Source organism: Mustelus asterias, unplaced genomic scaffold (genome assembly GCF_964213995.1).
Source record: "Mustelus asterias unplaced genomic scaffold, sMusAst1.hap1.1 HAP1_SCAFFOLD_100, whole genome shotgun sequence".
NCBI classification, from domain to species: Eukaryota; Metazoa; Chordata; class Chondrichthyes; order Carcharhiniformes; family Triakidae; genus Mustelus; species Mustelus asterias.
In genome coordinates, this window is record NW_027590147.1 from 137,995 (window position 1) to 155,540 (window position 17,546).

At 45.0% G+C, this 17,546-nt stretch overlaps 1 protein-coding gene across 1 annotated transcript; it reads left to right on the forward strand.

Annotated features, from left to right (window-relative positions):
* Positions 1–407: 407 nt before the first annotated feature.
* On the forward strand, positions 408–16,855 carry LOC144484349 (uncharacterized). The gene is made up of 6 exons (XM_078202886.1): positions 408–466; positions 2,091–2,616; positions 5,697–5,846; positions 15,704–15,820; positions 15,941–16,396; positions 16,646–16,855. The coding sequence occupies exons 1-6, from the start codon at positions 408–410 to the stop codon at positions 16,826–16,828; spliced, it is 1,491 nt and encodes a 496-aa protein (XP_078059012.1). The 3' UTR covers positions 16,829–16,855.
* Positions 16,856–17,546: the final 691 nt, after the last annotated feature.

Genomic DNA, 17,546 nt, shown 5'->3' on the forward strand with positions numbered 1-17,546 from the left:
CCAGATTCAAACCGATGACATTCAGCTCCCATGAATTGAGTGAATGTTAGATCTTGACATTTCTATCAGCAAATCATCTCCTTCTAATATCCTGTCAAAAGAATTTACAAAAGTCATCACTGTCAGAACAAGATAGAAATTCAGATCAGACAATTCTAGTTCCTGTGGAACATTGCAAAGGATGTCAATGTCTTTAAGAGAGAGAGAAACCTGGGCCAACCTTTCCAGAGTCTGCAGCCTCCCTGGATTCACTTTCTTTCCCTTCAGTTGCTGCAAGTCCCCAATTTCCCCCAGAATGAGAAAAGAAATGGAAAGGGGGAAACATTGATTTCCTCCCAGATGTTGCCCAGAGGAGGGAGTTTGAGTCTGAATCTGAATCAATCGAGCTGCCGCATTGTGACGTCACAATGGAGCCCTGCCTGAATCAGCCAACAGGAATCAGTCTCTTCCACAATGACGTCATGGGGTGCCAGTGCGCAGGCCCGGGCGCGCGGACACGGAAGTCCCGCCCCCACCCATTGTTCCCCTCCCCCTGCACCTCCTCCAGCCAAGGTTTCCAGGCAACCGGCTGGCGGCTCCGGCCAGAGCGAGAAGCCTCTTGGTGATCACCCCCTCCCCCCGGCCTGGGACTGCGCATGTCCAGTGGAGAGGCGACACTGCGCATGAGCGGGGCAGCCCGCCTTCTGACCTTCGTGCTGAGGTGTTGACCAATGGGAAAAGACCGGAAGGACTCTGGTCCTTCAGCCAATCGGGCTTTGTGATACTCAGATTGAGGTGCACAACAGACTGAAACTTCCTCCTGTCTCTACCATTTGTGAGTGAAACACTTTCTTTCATCCCCCTTTCCATTTCTTTTCTCATTCTGGGGGTAATTGGGGACTTGCAGCAACTGAAGGGAGAGGAAGTGAATCCAGGGAGGCTGCAGATTCTGGAAAGGTTGCCCCAGGTCTCTCTCTCTTCAAGACATTGACATCCTTTCGCTCTCTCAGTCTGACACATTTATTTGTCTGGGTAAAAGGATGGTCTCTTTCCTAATGTTCACAATTAAAGAGATGGTTTCTCCAGGATAGGCTGACATTTAAATTAAGATAGGACAGAGATACGTCTAGTCTTGTAATATGGTACAGATTAGATATATTATTTGTAACAAAATACATTAATTATTTCTAATCTTGTATTATCCTACTGTAGCTACAATATGCATTTCCAGTCAGCGTCATTACGACACAAGGTGTCCATTCAGTAATTTGAGCCTATGCTAACACTCTGTAGGACAATCCAGTCACTCCCATTCCTTCTCTACATCCCCAGTCCCCCTACAGGTTATTTCCTTCAAGTGCCCCCCCCCCCCCAATTTCATTCTGAAATTATTCACCACCTCTGCTTCCATCAAGCTGGTAGGCAGAGAGTTTCAGGTCAGCAACACTAGCTGTCGAAATAAAATACTCCCTCACAGCCCTATGTATCTCTAATCATGTAATAGAGAACTGTATAATTATACATCATAGTGTTATTGGGTATGTATTAAATACAGCAGAATGTGAATAGAGAGTGTGTGGTCCAGATATTTACAGCCTTCGATAAATGAGAGAGGAATGAATGTTCCTTCGCAATTAAAATTCTGTTCTGAATTTCTAACCTGTACTGTCACTGATAACGTTTGTAAACTCTTTTACAATATATTAGGGGAGGAGATATCGCAGACAGAACTCTCAAAGCAGATAGCACATCAGGATCTGACAGAGTCACTCCATTCATCGGGAGCTGAATATCATCAATCTTGAATCTAAAAGGAGAAATGTTTGTCCTTTTTGTCTGCTGTGAAAGATTTTAACATCAGTGTGACTGGAACAGTACAGAGAATGATACCTGAGTGAGAGTGTACAATGCAGTGACTGTGAAAGGATCTTTAATCAGTTACATTGGCTGAAGCAACATCACACCATTCACAGCAGGGAGAGACTGCACACTGGTTGTATGTGTGAACGAGGCTTCAACTGATTGTCAAACCTGGAGAGACACAAGGACATTGACACCATGGAGAAACCATGGAAATGTGGGGATTGTGGGAAACGTTTTTGTTGCCCAAGTCACCTGGAAATTCATCGACGTTGTCACACAGGGGAAAGGCCGTTCACCTGCCCTGTTTGTGGGAAGGGATTCAGTAATTCATCCATTTTACAGACACACCAGCGAATTCACACTGGAGAGAGACCATTTGTCTGTCCTAATTGTGGGAAGGGATTCACCCAGTTATCCCACCTGCAGTCACACCAGCGAATTCACACTGGGGAGCGACCATTCACTTGCTCTGTGTGTGGGAAGGAATTCAGTAATTCATCCATCCTGCGGACGCACAAACGAGTTCACACTGGGGAGAAGCCATTCTCCTGTTCTGAATGTGAGAAGCAATTCAGTCATTCGTCTGACCTCAGGAAACACGAGCGAGTTCATGCCGGGCTGAGGCCGTTCATCTGCTCCCAATGCAGGAAGCGATTCAGTGATTCATCTGACCTGAGGAGACACCAGCGAGTTCACACTGGGGAGAGGCCGTTCACCTGCTCTGATTGTGGGAAGGGATTCACTCAATTATCGAACATGCGGACACACCAGCGAGTTCACAAGTGATTACAGGTGTTGGATTCTGCTGTTAATCACACTCAGGACAGAACCATGTTCATTCTGACAGTTTGGGAAGTGGGAGGGTCGGAGGGTTTCTTTCTGCTGGACTGGCCGGTCTCACAACTTTGCTTCCAGTGGGCTAAATTTCTTTGAGCCTGAGAGAGTACATTTCCACCGAAAGGATTCACAAATGCTGTTGAAAAACATTTATTTTATCCTCGGTGGTAAATAATGTTTTTCCCATCACTACAGGTAGATCGAAAGTAAATACAGAAAGAACTGGAAAAACACAGCAGGTCTGGCAGCATCCGTGGAGAGAGAAACAGAGTTAACGTTTCATGTCCAATGTAACTCTACCTCAGAACTAAAGAGAGGGAGAAATGTGATGGGTTTGATTCTGGTGAGAAATGGAGGAGGGTCAGGTGGAACAAAATGGAAAGTTAGGGATTGGTTAGAGGTCGGATGAGAATAAATGACAAAAACATCCTGGAACAAAAGGCAAAGGGAGAGGTAATGGTTGTGGTAAAGGAACTGTTTGGGAGAATGAACTCAGAAGAATCATTCAACACTTAAGCCTGATTGAATCGACAAACAGTTAATTGAGTATTTATTCTGGGGATGAAGGGGATGACAAATGAGGAGAGATTAAGCAGTTTGGACTATACTCGCTGGAGTTTAGAAGGATGAGCGGGATCTAATCGAAGGACATAAAATGTTAAAAGCGATTGATAAAGTAAATGTAGAACAAATGTTTCCTCTTATGGGACAATCTAGAACAAGAGGTCACAGGTATAGGTTGCGAGGCTATAGATTTAAAACTGAGATGAGGAGCTTCTCAGAGGATGGTGAATTTGTGGAACTCGCTGCCACATAGCGAGGTGGTGTCTGAATCATTGAATTGTTTCAAGAGGAAGATAGACATATTTCTGATAAAAAGAAAGGGAAAGATGGATATGGGGAACAGGTGGGGAAGTGGATTTGAGACCAGGGAGAGATCAGCCATGATCTGATTGAAAGGCGGAGCAGGCTCGAAGGGCTGAACTTGCCTCCTTCTGCTCCTAATTTTGGTCCCCTTACTTGCGAAAGGATTGGCCTTGGAGGGAGTGCAGAGAAGGTTCACCAGGTTGATACCGGAGTTGAGGGGTGTAAATTATGAGGAGAGATTGAGCAGATTGGGTTTGTACTCGTTGGAGTTTAGAAGATTGAGGGGTGATCGTACAGAGGCATATAAAATAATGAAGGGGCTGGATAGGGTAGAAGTGGAGAGATTCTTTCCACTTAGAAAGGAAGCTGGAACTAGAGGGCACAGCCTCAAAATAAAGGGGGGTCAGTTTAGGACAGAGTTGAGGAGGAACTTCTTCTCTCAGAGGTGGTGAATCTCTGGAATTCTCTGCCCACTGAAGTGGTGGAGGCTATCTCGTTGAATATGTTTAAATCACGGAGAGATGGATTCCTGATCGGTAAGGGAATTAGGGGTTATAGGGACCAGGCGGGTAAGTGGAACTGATCCACTTCAGATCAGCCATGATCGTATTGAATGGCGGGGCAGGCTCGAGGGGCTAGATGCCTACTCCTGCTCCTATTTCTTATGTTCTTATGTTCTTATAAGCTGCAGGAAAGGATGTCCCGAGGCATGGTACATTGGGGAGACAATGCAGATGTTACGACAACGGATGAATGAACACCGCTCGACAATCACCAGGCAGGAGTGTTCTCTTCCTGTCGGGAAACACTTCAGCAGTCACGGGCACTCAGCCTCTGATCTTCGGGTAAGCGTTCTCCAAGGCAGCCTTCACAATACACGATAACGCAGAATCGCTGCGCAAAAACTGATAGCCAAGTTCCGCACACGAGGACGGCCTAAACCGGGATCTTGGGTTCATGTCACACTATCTGTAACCCCCACGACTTGCCTGGACTTGCAAAATCTCAGTAACTGTCCTGGCTGGAGACAATACACATCTCTTTAACCTGTGCTTAACCCTCTCTCCACTCACATTGTCTATACCTGTAAAGACTTGATTACCTGTAAAGACTCGCATTCCAACCATCATCTTGTAAATTGAGTCTGTCTCGATGTATGCCTTGTTTGTGAACAGAACTCTTCACTCACCTGAAGAAGAAGGAACACTCCGAAATCTTGTGCTACCAAATAAACCTGTTGGACTTTAACCTGGTGTTGTCAGACTTCTTACTGGGTTCAATCGCACAGTCACTGGTTCCTCTCTCTGTCCCTGATGCTGATTATTCACTCTTTTACAGAATGATACAGCACAAATAGAAACCATTTGGCTCATTATGTCTGTACTGGCTCTCTGGAAGATCTATCCAATTAATTCCACAGCCAGAACAATGTATATCTGCTGTAGTATTCTGAGGCCTGAATGGAAAAAGTTTTCCAGTCGGATAGTTCTCAGACACAATCAGCCCTGTGGAAAGATTGATTGCCTAATTCATTGAGAAGATATAAAGTGCCCATTAAGCAGATAAAGTGCCTGGCAGAGTTTAATTGTATATTTCTGCAGACCCCAAATACTGCAGTGACATTATCCTAAAGGGCCAATGGTTGAATTATGGAATTACAAAGAAAAAGCATTCACGTCCTGAATCTTCATAATTATTACTTGGCTGGGATGTTTCAGTATGAAAGAATCCTACGTCTCAGTCAGGCAAAAGCGGTCATGTCCAATGGACCTGTTAAAGACAAATAACTATTACATTGCACTGGGGTTTATGCGATCAGGTGTTGGTTTTATGAACAAGGTTTGTATCAGAGTGGAGCTGTGTGTTTGATTCTCCACAACAACTGTAGTATCCTTACTAAATATCCACCACAATCGCAACAGTTAGCCCAGAACTCTGAGGTTATTGCGGTCACAGCCCTTCAAACTGTTACCGATATAATCACCAAATATTCTGAAAGCTACGTTGGTTGTAATTCCCTCAGAAAACCTACCCCTCTGGGGGAGGAAACACAGCTTCACCCCAGCAGAAAGGAAACCACTGCTCACCACTCCAAACTCTGAATGATTGGGAATGTTACTGGATGTCCAGGATAAATTGCTATTTGCCAGGTGAAGGTGGATCAGCAGCAGGAGTTAGTGAAGGGAGTGATGGTAATAACCAAGCAGACTGACTCACCAGGAAAGCTGCTCTCGAGGAGATTCCATGGGATCCACCCAAAACACAATCATTGGGACCGGTACGACAGACTCCAGTTATATGTCATTTAAAAACTTGTCAGGACACTGACCTAAGATGACTGTGGGTAAAAAGGGTTGGCACCATAGAGAAAACTTTCCCTCATCATTCACAGCAAGTAAGGACTCACTCATCTGACACAATGAAGTTTTCTTTCACAAATATGGTTTAACTTTGACTTCAGTCACAACTCGATGGCTTAGAAAGGAATTAGTATATTTGATGGATCAAAGCAAGGCGTATTTCTTGTTTTTTGACTCCTCAATATTATACAACATGATCATACTATCAGTGGCTGAGGATGTATCAGAATGTCCATCAGCACCTGAAGCTGTGCCTCATGTGTTCAAACTAATCAGATTCTGCAAAATGCATTGTCCCAATTAACATGTTCCACATTATTGATGTTCCCTGGGAAACACTGCAGCTTGATTATACCGGCCCACTCTCCACACTAAGAGGAGGAGACTGGTAGATCCTGCTAATTACAGCTATGTTTACCTGGTGGATTGAAACCTTTCCTGTTTGTAAAAATGATGCAGACACAATAGCTAAAATCCTGGATGAGGCTTCCTGAAATGGATGGAGAATGACAATAGTTCTCATTTCACAGCAGAAATAGTGTAATAGCTCTCCAAACGAAAAAATCCAGAAGAATAATTTTGAAAAAAAGTTGATTAATTTCATATTTATCCAGTTGAGTTCGGATGGTTATTACTGTCAGAAACAAAACCTGACTCTCAGAATGAACATTGTTCAGTCCAACTGGGTGGCATGGTGGCACTGTGGCTAGCACTGCTGCCTCACAGCATCAGGGACTGGGTGCGATTCCCGGTTTGGGTCACTGTCTTGTGGAGTCAGCACGTTCTCCCCGTGTCTGCGTAGGTTTCCTCCGGATGTTCTGGTTTCCTCCCACATTCCAAAAGATGTGCTGGTTCGGTGCATTGTCCATGCTAAATTCTCCCAAATTCAGTGTACCTGAACAGGCAAATTTAGCAACCATACCTTCAATTCCTTCATCTGAGTCATTTATATAAATGGTAAAAAGGTTGAGGTCCCAGCATTGACCCGTGGCCCACCACTCATCACATCCAGTCAACTAGAAAAAGACCCATTTATGCCAATCCTGTTTCCTGTTAACTACCCAATCTCCTTTCCGTGCCAATATGTTACCATTCCCCCCGCCCCACTAGGAGCTTTTATTTTCCACAATATCCTTTGATGTGATAGCTTATAAATGCATTCTGGAAATCTCAGTACATTCACCTTTCTGCACCTTTGGTTCCCGTTTATCCACAGCACATGTGACTCATTCAAAGAACTGAGAAAATAGGTTGAATATGATTTCCCTTTCTCAAAACCATGTTGACTCTTCTTCATGGCCTGATTTTATCTCACTGCCATGCTGTAACGTATTTAATAATAGCTTCTAACATTTTTCCTCTGGCATGTTAAGTTAACTGTCCTGTAGTTTCCTGCTTTTTGTCTCTCTCCTTCTTTGAATAAAGGAGCTGCATTTGCTACTTTCTAATCTAATAGAACTTCCACCAAAACCGGGGAATTTTGGAAAATTAAAACAATGCATCAACTATCTCACCAGTCATTTCTACCCCTCTTCAGCTAAAGAACAGCCATGTGGCCTCGAAATGTCAACTCTGTTTCTCCCTCCACAGGTACTGCCAGACCTGCTGAGTCTTTCCAGCATTTTCTGTTTTTATTTCAGATTTTCAGTATCTGCAATACTTTGCTTTTATCTGACGAGCTGCTTCTTTTCAGAGCCGAGAATTAAGTCCATCAGGGTCCGGGATTTGTCAGCCGACAGCTCCAACTATTTGCTCAGTACCACTTCATAAGTGACAGCAGTTTTCCTGAGTTCCTCTCTCCCTTCCACACCCTGATGAGATATTACTTCTATCCTCGATACTATCGGGTAGAGTACTAAACTATAGTGAAGACTGATACAAAGTACCTGTTGAATTCATCTGCCATCTCCTCACTTTCCATTATTAATTCCCCAGAGTCACTTTCTCTTGGACCAACATTCACTTGGATAACTCTTTTTATTTAAATATCCAGAGAAATGTTTACAGAACAAAGAGAATTACAGCACAGGAACAGGCCCTTCTGCCCTCCATGGTCCTGCACCGACCATGCTGCCTGACTGAACTAAAACCTCCTACCCTTCCAGGGACCATATCCCTCTATTCCCATCCTATTCATGTAAAGTCAAGACGCCCCTTAAAACTCACTACCGTATCCACTTCCACTACCTCCCCCGGCAACGAGTTCCAGGCACCCACTACTCTCTGTGTAAAAAATCTGCCTCGTACATCTCCTTTAAATCTTGCCCCGCACACCTTAAACCTGTGCCCCCTAGTAATTGACTCTTCCACCTTAGGAAAAAGCTTCTGACTATCCACTCTGTCCATGACTCTCATAATCTTGTAGACTTCTATCAGGTCGCCCCTCAACCTCCGTCATTCCAGTGAGAACAAACCAAGTTTCTCCAACCTCTCCTCATAGCTAATGCCCTCCATACCAGGCAACATCCTGGTAAATCTTTTCTGTACCCCCTCCAAAGCCTCCACATCCTTCTGGTAGTGTGGCGACCAGAATTGAACACTATATTCCAAGTGCGGCCTAACTAAGGTTCTATAAAGCTGCAACATGACTTGCCAATTTTTAAACTCAATACCCCGGCCGATGAAGGCAAGCATGCCGTATGCCTTCTTGACTACCTTCTCCACCTGCATTGCCACTTTCAATGACCTGTGTACCTGTACACCCAGATCCCTTTGCCCATCAATACTCTTAAGGGTTCTGCCATTTACTGTATATTTCCTATCTGTATTAGACCTTCCAAAATGCATTACCTCACATTTGTCCGGATTAAACTTCATCTGCCATTTCTCCGCCCAAGTCTCCAACTGATCTATATCCTGCTGTATCCTCTGATGGTCCTCATCGCTATCTGCAAATCCACCAACCTTTGTGTCGTCCGCAAACTTACTAATCAATCCAGTTACATTTTCCTCCAAATCATTTATATATATTACAAACAGCAAAGGTCCCAGCACTGATCCCTGAGGAACACCACTTGTCACAGCCCTCTATTCAGAAACACTTCCACTGCTACCCTCTGTCTTCTTTGACCGAGCCAGTTTTGTATTCACCTCGCTAGCTCACCTCTGATCCCATGCGACTTCACTTTCTGCACCAGTCTGCCGTGAGGGACCTTGTCAAAGGCCTTACTGAAGTCCATGTAGACACCATCCACTGCCCTACCCTCATCAATCATCTTCATCACTTCCTCGAAAAACTCGATCAAGTTCGAAAAATATTCACATCGTGAATATTTTTAATAACTCTAATACAAGTCAGTTCCTTTTGAAGGGCTCTCCCCTGTTTCCTCAATCCTCACCTCCAACAACAAGTGTGAGGAGCTCATGGAAGTACTTTGTCACTAAGATTGAGATAATCCAATCAGCTGTCTCTGTTGCTTTGCTCCATTCCATTAGCCCAATGGGCCAAACTGTCTCTAAACATCCCTCTTGTCTGAGCCCCGAACTCCCACTTTTCTCCATCCAGTCTCCACACACACCAGTGGGTTCATACTGAAGAGAGAGGATTTAAATGCTGAGACTGTGACAGGAGCTTTAAAAACCCACATTCACTGATGGTTCACCAGTGTATTCAGTCCGTTCCACTCCACTCATCTGCTCTCAGTGCAGGGAGAGGTTCAAGCGATTGTCCATCCTGCAGCAACAGCAGAGAGTTCACACCAGGGAGAGGTCATTCACCTGCTCCATGTGTGGGAAGCAATTCACTGATTCATTCGTTTTGTTACCACACCAGTGAGTTCACACTGATGGAATGTGTTTCAAATGTCTGGATTGTGGGAAATGTTTTAAAATTTCTATGAATCTGATGTGCTATCAGCAGGTTCACACTGACAGCAGACCATCCAGAGTCTCTCACTATGGGACTGGGTTCAGCTGGACATGTGAACTCAGTGTCCACCAGTGCACTCACTCTGGGAGAGGCTGTTCACTTGCTCCATGTTTAGCAAGAGATTTACTCAGTCATCCCACTTCACTGCACATCAACTTGTTCACACTGATAAGGAACTTTTTCAAACTTCTGACTGTGAGCAGAGCTTTAAATGCAAAATGTATCTGCTGATACACAAACACATTCACAGGCTGTTCACCTGCTCCATGTGAGAAGAGATTCATTCGGTTACCTCACATTCTGACACACCAGCAAGTTCATAAGTTACTACAGGGGCTGGATTCTGCTGTTATTGCTGCTGCTGTGAATCACATTCAGGACTGGACTATGTTCATTCTGATATTTGGAGTTTGTTTCTGATTATGTTAATAATCCCTGTAACTGGACTGGAGTTTAATATTCCAAATAAATGTGAAATAAAACAGTGATATTTGAATACATAGTTGCAGATGTTCGTCTTTCCCAGCTGAATGTTTAACATTGCCGGCTGGAGCTCAGAAGGGGCAATCTGGGGGAGGTTCACACAGCAGGAACAGAACTGCAGTCTGTTCCTGCCATAGGGTCACACTGAGAGGGACAAACAGCACTTTGGACTTTCTCATCTCTCTTCACTGACAGCAAAGTGGGTTAATCCTGAGGTGTGTAAGAAATGTGTCCCAACTGCTCTTTTCTATAGTCCAGAGCTCCTAAACATGGAACAGAAGACTCTTTTATAACTATGTTTCGAGTCAGGTGAACAATTGTGAAAGAAAATCAAAATATTACAGATGCTGGAAATCGGAAATAAAAACAAAGCAGGTTTGGTAGCATCGCTGCAGAAACAGAGCTAATGTTTTGGAACTGAAGAGTCATATTGGACTGGAAACATTGACTCTGTCTTTACAAATACCGTCACAGCTGCCGAGAGTTTGCAACAATTTTGAACAACGGTGAAGGCTGGAAACATGCTGTCAAATCAAAGTTTAGTGTGAAACTGGGACGTGTTCCTGACTGAAAGTGAAAGAGCAAGTTTAAATTCCCAGACTGACAAATGATTGTGCACACTATTTCAAGGAAGGTGTTAATTAATTTAAAATAAGCCTGTTTAAATATATTTTCATAGAAAATAGGAACAGGAGTAAGCCATTCTCGGCCAGGCCAGTCATTATGATCATGGACCACAAAAGATGTATTTGTATTTGACAATATCAAGTGGCAATGGCGGTGCCATTACCCAGCGTGCACCGAGAGGGTGACGATACCCTATCTTCAATACTGGAGATCATTGCGCAGACGCAGTGCCTCTCTGACTGGAGCATGCGCAGTGCGGTGTAGGCAGTGGTCGGACGGGGTGGTGTCGGAGCAGCAGGGAGACCAGAAACTGATTGTAGACACCGGGTGAGTGAGATTAAATGGAGCCTGAGAGTCAAAAGGGAGGACTCATAAGCACCCGGTATAGGAAGCGGAGCTTTCATAAACATCGGATATTAGCTTCAAACCACAAATAAGACGCCCGAGGCCCTGCCTGACCGATTTTGCAGCCTCCATCTTTCGAGAACAATGGGCAGCGTGACCGCCATATTTATTGGGGGCAATGGACAGCAGGGCGGTGGCCATCTTTATAGGGGGCAATGGGCAACAGGGCGCATGTGCAGCCGCCACCTCGATTGGAGGCAGTGGGCATTGATTCCAGAAGTTAGTTCCTGGCCTCCAGAATTGGTCTCTTTTTCATTAAGCCACAGAAACATTGAATTATTACACTACAGAAAATGACTAACCCATCATGCATTTGCTGGTTCTCTACAAGGGAATCAGCTCATCCCACTACCCTGTCTTTTCACTAACAAGACCAACAGAAAATATTTCCCATCCCCAAAACGGGCGGCACGGTAGCACAGTGGTTAGCACTGCTGCTTCACAGCTCCAGGGACCTGGGTTCGATTCCTGGCTTGGGTCACTGTCTGTGCGGAGTTTGCACATTCTCCTCGTGTCTGTGTGGGTTTCCTCTGGGTGTTCTGGTTTCCTTCCACAGTCCAAAGATGTGCCGGTTAGGTTGATTGGCTATGCTAAAATAAAATTGCCCCTCAGTGTCCTGGGATGCGTAGATTAGAGGGATTAGCGGGTAAAATATGTAGGGATATGGGGGTAGGGCCTGGGTGGGATTGTGGTTGGTGCAGACTCGATGGGCCGAATGGCCTCTTTCTGCACTGTAGGGTTTCTCTGAAATTACCTGTGGAGAAGATTATGTTTTATCTTCTTGAACAGCTGCAGTCCATGTGGTGAAGGTGCTCCCCTTTAGGTCAAGAGTTACAGGCTATTCACCCAGTGATGATGAAGGGACAGTGATACATCTCCAAATCAATAATTACAATGTGTATTTATACAGCATCTTTCATGTACTGGAGCATTCTGAGGCGTTTCTCAGGTGTGTTATAAAGCAACATTTGACATAGAGTCATGTGAGCAGACATGAGGGTGGATGGGTAAAGGTTTGGTTAAAGAGGTAGTTTTAATGAGTATCTTAAAGGAAGGATGACACAGAGGGGGAGCAGGGGGGGGGGAGTATGACACAGAGGGGGAGTATCTTAAAGGAAGGATGACACAGAGGGGGAGCAGTTTAGGGGGAAATTCCGAAGATTATGGCCTTGGTAACTGGGAGTGCGGACACGTATGATGGAGTGATTAAAACTGTGAATGCTGAGGAAGCCGGAATGAAAGGAATGCAGAGATATTGGAGGGTTGTGAGGCGAGAGGAGATTACAGAGATGGGGAGGGGTGAAACCATGGAGGGACTTGAGAACAAGGATGAGAAATTTAAAATGTTGATTCATAAACAGGAGCCTTTGTGGTGGGTGAACAAGATTTGGAATGAGTAAACACGTGGGCAGCAGGATTGTGATGACCTCAAGTTAATAGACAGGTTGAGTGAGGGAGACCGGCCAGGGGTGTGTTAGAATGATTAAGTCTAATGGTAACAAGCACTCAGAACCTGCATGGATCAGCTGGCCGGGGTATTCGCAGACATCATCAACCTCTCTTTACAACAATCTGAGGTCCTATCTGCTTCAAGAAGATGACCATCATCTCAGTACGAAAGAAAAGCCAAGCAGCGTGCCTTAATGGCTCTCGTCCGGTGGGTCTAACATCCATCATTATGAAGTGCTTCAAAAGGTTAGCCTCTCGGACTGCCTGGATCCGATACAGTTCGCCTACCGCCCAACAAGTCCACAGCAGATGCCAATTCCCTGGCCCTGCACTCAACCCTGGAACATCGAGATTACAAAGACAGCTTTGTCAGACTCCTATTTATTGACTACAGTTCAGCCTTTAACATCATTATTCCCACAAAACTCATCTCCAAACTCCGTGGCCTGGGCTCGGCTCCTCCCTCTGCAACTGGATGCTGAACTTCCTAACCCACAGACCACAATCAGTAAGGATAGGCAACAACACCTCCTCCACAATCATCCTCAACACCGGTGCCCCACAAGGCTGTGTTCTCAGCCCTTACTATACTCCTTATACATCTATGATTGTGTGGCCAAATTTCACTCCAACTCGATTTTCAAGTTTGCTGGTGACACCACCGTAGTGGGTCAGATCTCCAACAATGACGAGACAGAGTACAGGAATGAGATAGAGAATCTGGTGAACTGGTGCGACAACAATAATCTCTCCCTCAATGTAAACAAAATGAAGGAGATTGTCATCGACTTAAGGAAACATAGTGGAGAACGTGCCCTGTCTATATCAACGGGGATGAAGTAGAAATGGTCGAAAGCTTCAAGTTTTTAGGTGCCCAGATCATTAACAACCTGTCCTGGTCCCCCCAAGCCAACACTCTAGTTAAGAAAGCCCACCAACGCCTCTACTTTCTCAGAAGACTAAGGAAAATCTCACGGGATCCAGGGTGAGGGAGCTAAATGGATACAAAATTGGCTTGATGACAGAAGCCAGAGGGAGGTTGTAGAAGGTTGTTTTTCAAACTGGAGACCTGTGACCAGCGGAGTGCCTCAGGGATCGGTGCTGGGTCCACTGTTATTTGTAATTTATATTAATGATTTGGATGAGAATATAGGAGGCACGGTTTGTAAGTTTGCAGATGACACCAAGATTGGTGGCATAGTGGACAGTGAAGAAGGTTATCTCGGATTGCAACGGGATCTTGATCAATTAGGTCAGTGAGTTGACAAATGGCAGATGGAGTTTAATTTAGATAAATGCAAGGTATTGCATTTTGGTAGATTGAACCAGGGCAGGACTTGCTCAGTTAATGGTAGGCCACTGGGGAGAGTTACAGAACAAAGAGATCTAGGGGTACAGGTTCATAGCTCATTGACAGTGGAGTCACAGAGTGGTGAAGAAGGCATTCAGCATTCTTGCTTTCATTGGTCAGAACATTGAATACAGGAGTTGTTGAAGTTGGACAAGACATTGGTAAGGCCACACTTGGAATACTGTGTTCACTTCTATTATAGAAAGGATATTATTAAACTAGAAACTAGAAAGAGTGCAGAAGAGATTTACTGGAATGCTACCGGGACTTGATGGTTTGAGTTATAAGGAGAGGCTGGATAGACTGGGACTTTTTTTCTCTGGAGCGTAGAAGGCTGAGGGGTGATCTTATAGAGGTCTATAAAATAATGAGAGGCATAGATCAGCTAGATAGTCAATATCTTTTCCCAAAGGTAGGGGAGTCTAAAACTAAAGGGCATAGGTTTAAGGTGAGAGGGGAGAGATACAAAAGGATCCAGAGGGGCAAAGTGTCTGGAACAAGCTGCCAGAGGTAGTAGTAGAGGTGGGTACAATTTTGTCTTTTAAAAAACATTTAGATAGTTACATGGGTATGATGGGTATAGAGGGATATGGGCCAAATGCGGGCAATTGGGACGAGCTTAGGGGTTTAAAAAAAAAGGCAGCATGACAAGTTGGGCCGAAGGGCCTGTTTCCATGCTGTAAACCTCTATGACTCTATGAAATTTGGCATGTTAGCTATGACTCTCACCAACTTTTACAGATGCACCATGGAAAGCATTAGCATCAGCTTGGTATGGCTCCTGCTCTGCCCAAAGACCACAAGGAACTACAGAAGGTCGTGAATGTAGCCCAATCCATCACTCAAACCAGCCTCCCATCCATTGACTCTGTCTACACTTCCTGCTGCCTTGCTAAAGCAGCCAGCATAATTAAGGACTCCACGCACCACGGACATTCTCTCTTCCACCTTCTTCCGTCAGGCAAAAGATACAAATGTTTGAGGTCACGTACCAAATGACTCAAGGACAGCTTCTTCCCTGCTGCCATCAGACTTTTGAATGGACCTACGTTGCATTAAGTTGATCTTTCTCTACACCCTAGCTATAACTGTAGCACTACAGTCTTGTTTCCTTCTCTATGAACGGTATGCTTTGTCTGTATAGCACACAGGAAACAATACTTTTCACTATGTTAATACATGTGACAATAATAAATCAAAACAAAACAAAGGAATGGGTGACGGTTTCAGCAGCAGATGAACTGAGAGGAGACTGGAGTTGGGTGATGTTACTGAGGTGGAACTGGTCTTGGTGATGATGTGGATTTGTGGTCAGATTCTCAGGTTGGGTGAAATATTTTGCTATGTGAACAGACTGGCTCAGTCTCAGACAGTTTCCGAGGAGAGGGATGGAGTCAGTGGGTGGAATTTGTAGCAGAGAGCGTTGACAATAACTGCAGTTTTCCCAGGATTAAAATGGAGGAAAATTCTAGCCCAGAGCTGGAGAGATCTTTCAGGGAATCAAAGGATTCAGGGAGGGGGTGGGAAATTGGCACTAAAACCAGCTCAATTTCACAACCTGCCTTTCTGTTTTTGAGAGTTCTCTCTCACTCCCTTTTTTCTGTTTTAAATCAGTTTCACAGGGCATTAGAAGGGGAAGATTTGCAGTCAGGGAAACTGAAACCAAACATCACATCAGGATCTGAATATCATCGGGTTTTTAACATGCAAGAAAACAGCAACGTTCACAGTGTAGATAAACCGTGGAAATCTGGGGACTGTGAGCAGGAATTCAGATCCCCGTCTGAGCTGGAAACTCATCAGCCCTGTCACACTGGGGAGAGGCCATTCACCTGCCCTGAGTGTGCGAAGGGATTCACTTGGTCATCCAACCTGTTGAGGCACCAGCGTGTTCATAATGCGCAGAAGCCATTCACCTGTCCCGAGTGTGGGAAGGGATTCACTCGATCATCTGGGCTGCAACAACACCACCGAGTTCACACTGGGGAGAGGCCATTCACCTGCTCCAAGTGTGGGAAGGGATTTACTGATTCATCCACTCTGCTGAAACATCAGCAAGTTCACACTGATGAGAGACCATTTAAATGCCTGGACTGTGGGAAGTGCTATAAAAGTTCTCAGAACCTAATGCGACATCAGCTTGTTCACACTGACGAGAGACCCTTCAGATGCTCTCACTGTGAGACTGGGTTCAGACAATCATCTGAACTCGCTGCACATCAGCGAATTCACACTGGGGAGAAGCCGTTCATCTGTTTCAAATGTGGGAAGAGATTCACTCGATCATCAGGGCTTCTACAACACCGAGTTCACACAGAGGAGAGAACATTCACCTGCTCCAAATGTGGGAAGGGATTCAGCGATTCGTCCACTCTGCTGAAACACCAGCAAGTTCACACTGACGAGAGACCTTTTAAATGTGCTGACTGTGAGAAATGCTATAAAGGTTCTGTGGACCTGATGCGCCATCAGCTTGTTCACACTGACGAGAGACCGTTCAGGTGCTCTCACTGCGGGACTGGGTTTAGACAATTATGTCAACTGACTGCACACCAGCGGGTTCACACTGGGGAGAAGCCATTCATCTGTTTGCAGTGTGAGAAAGGATTCACTCAATCAGCCACCCTGCAGAGACACCAGCGAATTCACACTGGGGAGAGACCATTCACCTGCTTCGTGTGTGGGAAGAGATTCACTCGCTCATCCACCCTGATGAGTCACCAGCGAGTTCACAAATAATCAGTGACTGGATTTTACTGTAAATCACATCCAGGAATGGATTATGTTCATTGACGTCCATTTATTTAAACTGGTGAAGTGAGTGGTAATTACAAAAGGAGACAGAATGGCTGTGTGAATTTAAACTGTGAGGATTTTTTATGCATTTGTGGGACATGGGCGTCACTGCATGGCCAGCATTTATTGCCCATCCCTAGTTACCATCGAACTGAGTGGCTCACTGGGCCATTTCAGAGGGCAGTTGACAGTCAGTCACATTGCTATGGCTCTGGAGTCACATGTAGGCCAGACCAGGTAAGGACAGCAGATTTCCTTCCCCAAACGGACATTCATGGGGTGGCACAGTGGTTAACACTGTTGCCTCACAGCGCCAGGGACCCGGGTTCGATTCCCGGCTTGGGTCACTGTCTGTGTGGAGTTTGCATGTTCTCTGCGTGTCTGCGTGGGTTTCCTCCGGGTGCTCCGGTTTCCTCCCACAGTCTGAAAGACATGCTGGTTCGGTGCATTGACTCGAACAAATGCCGGAGTGTGGCAACCAGAGGAATTTCACAGTAACTTCACTGCACTGTTAATGTAAGCCTACTTGTGACTAATAAATAAACTTTACTTTTTGCTTTACTGAACCAAATGGTTTTTTTCTGACAATTGACAATGGTTTCATGGTCAGCAGTAGATTCTTAATTCTGATTTTTTAAAATTGAATTCAATTATTTTTATT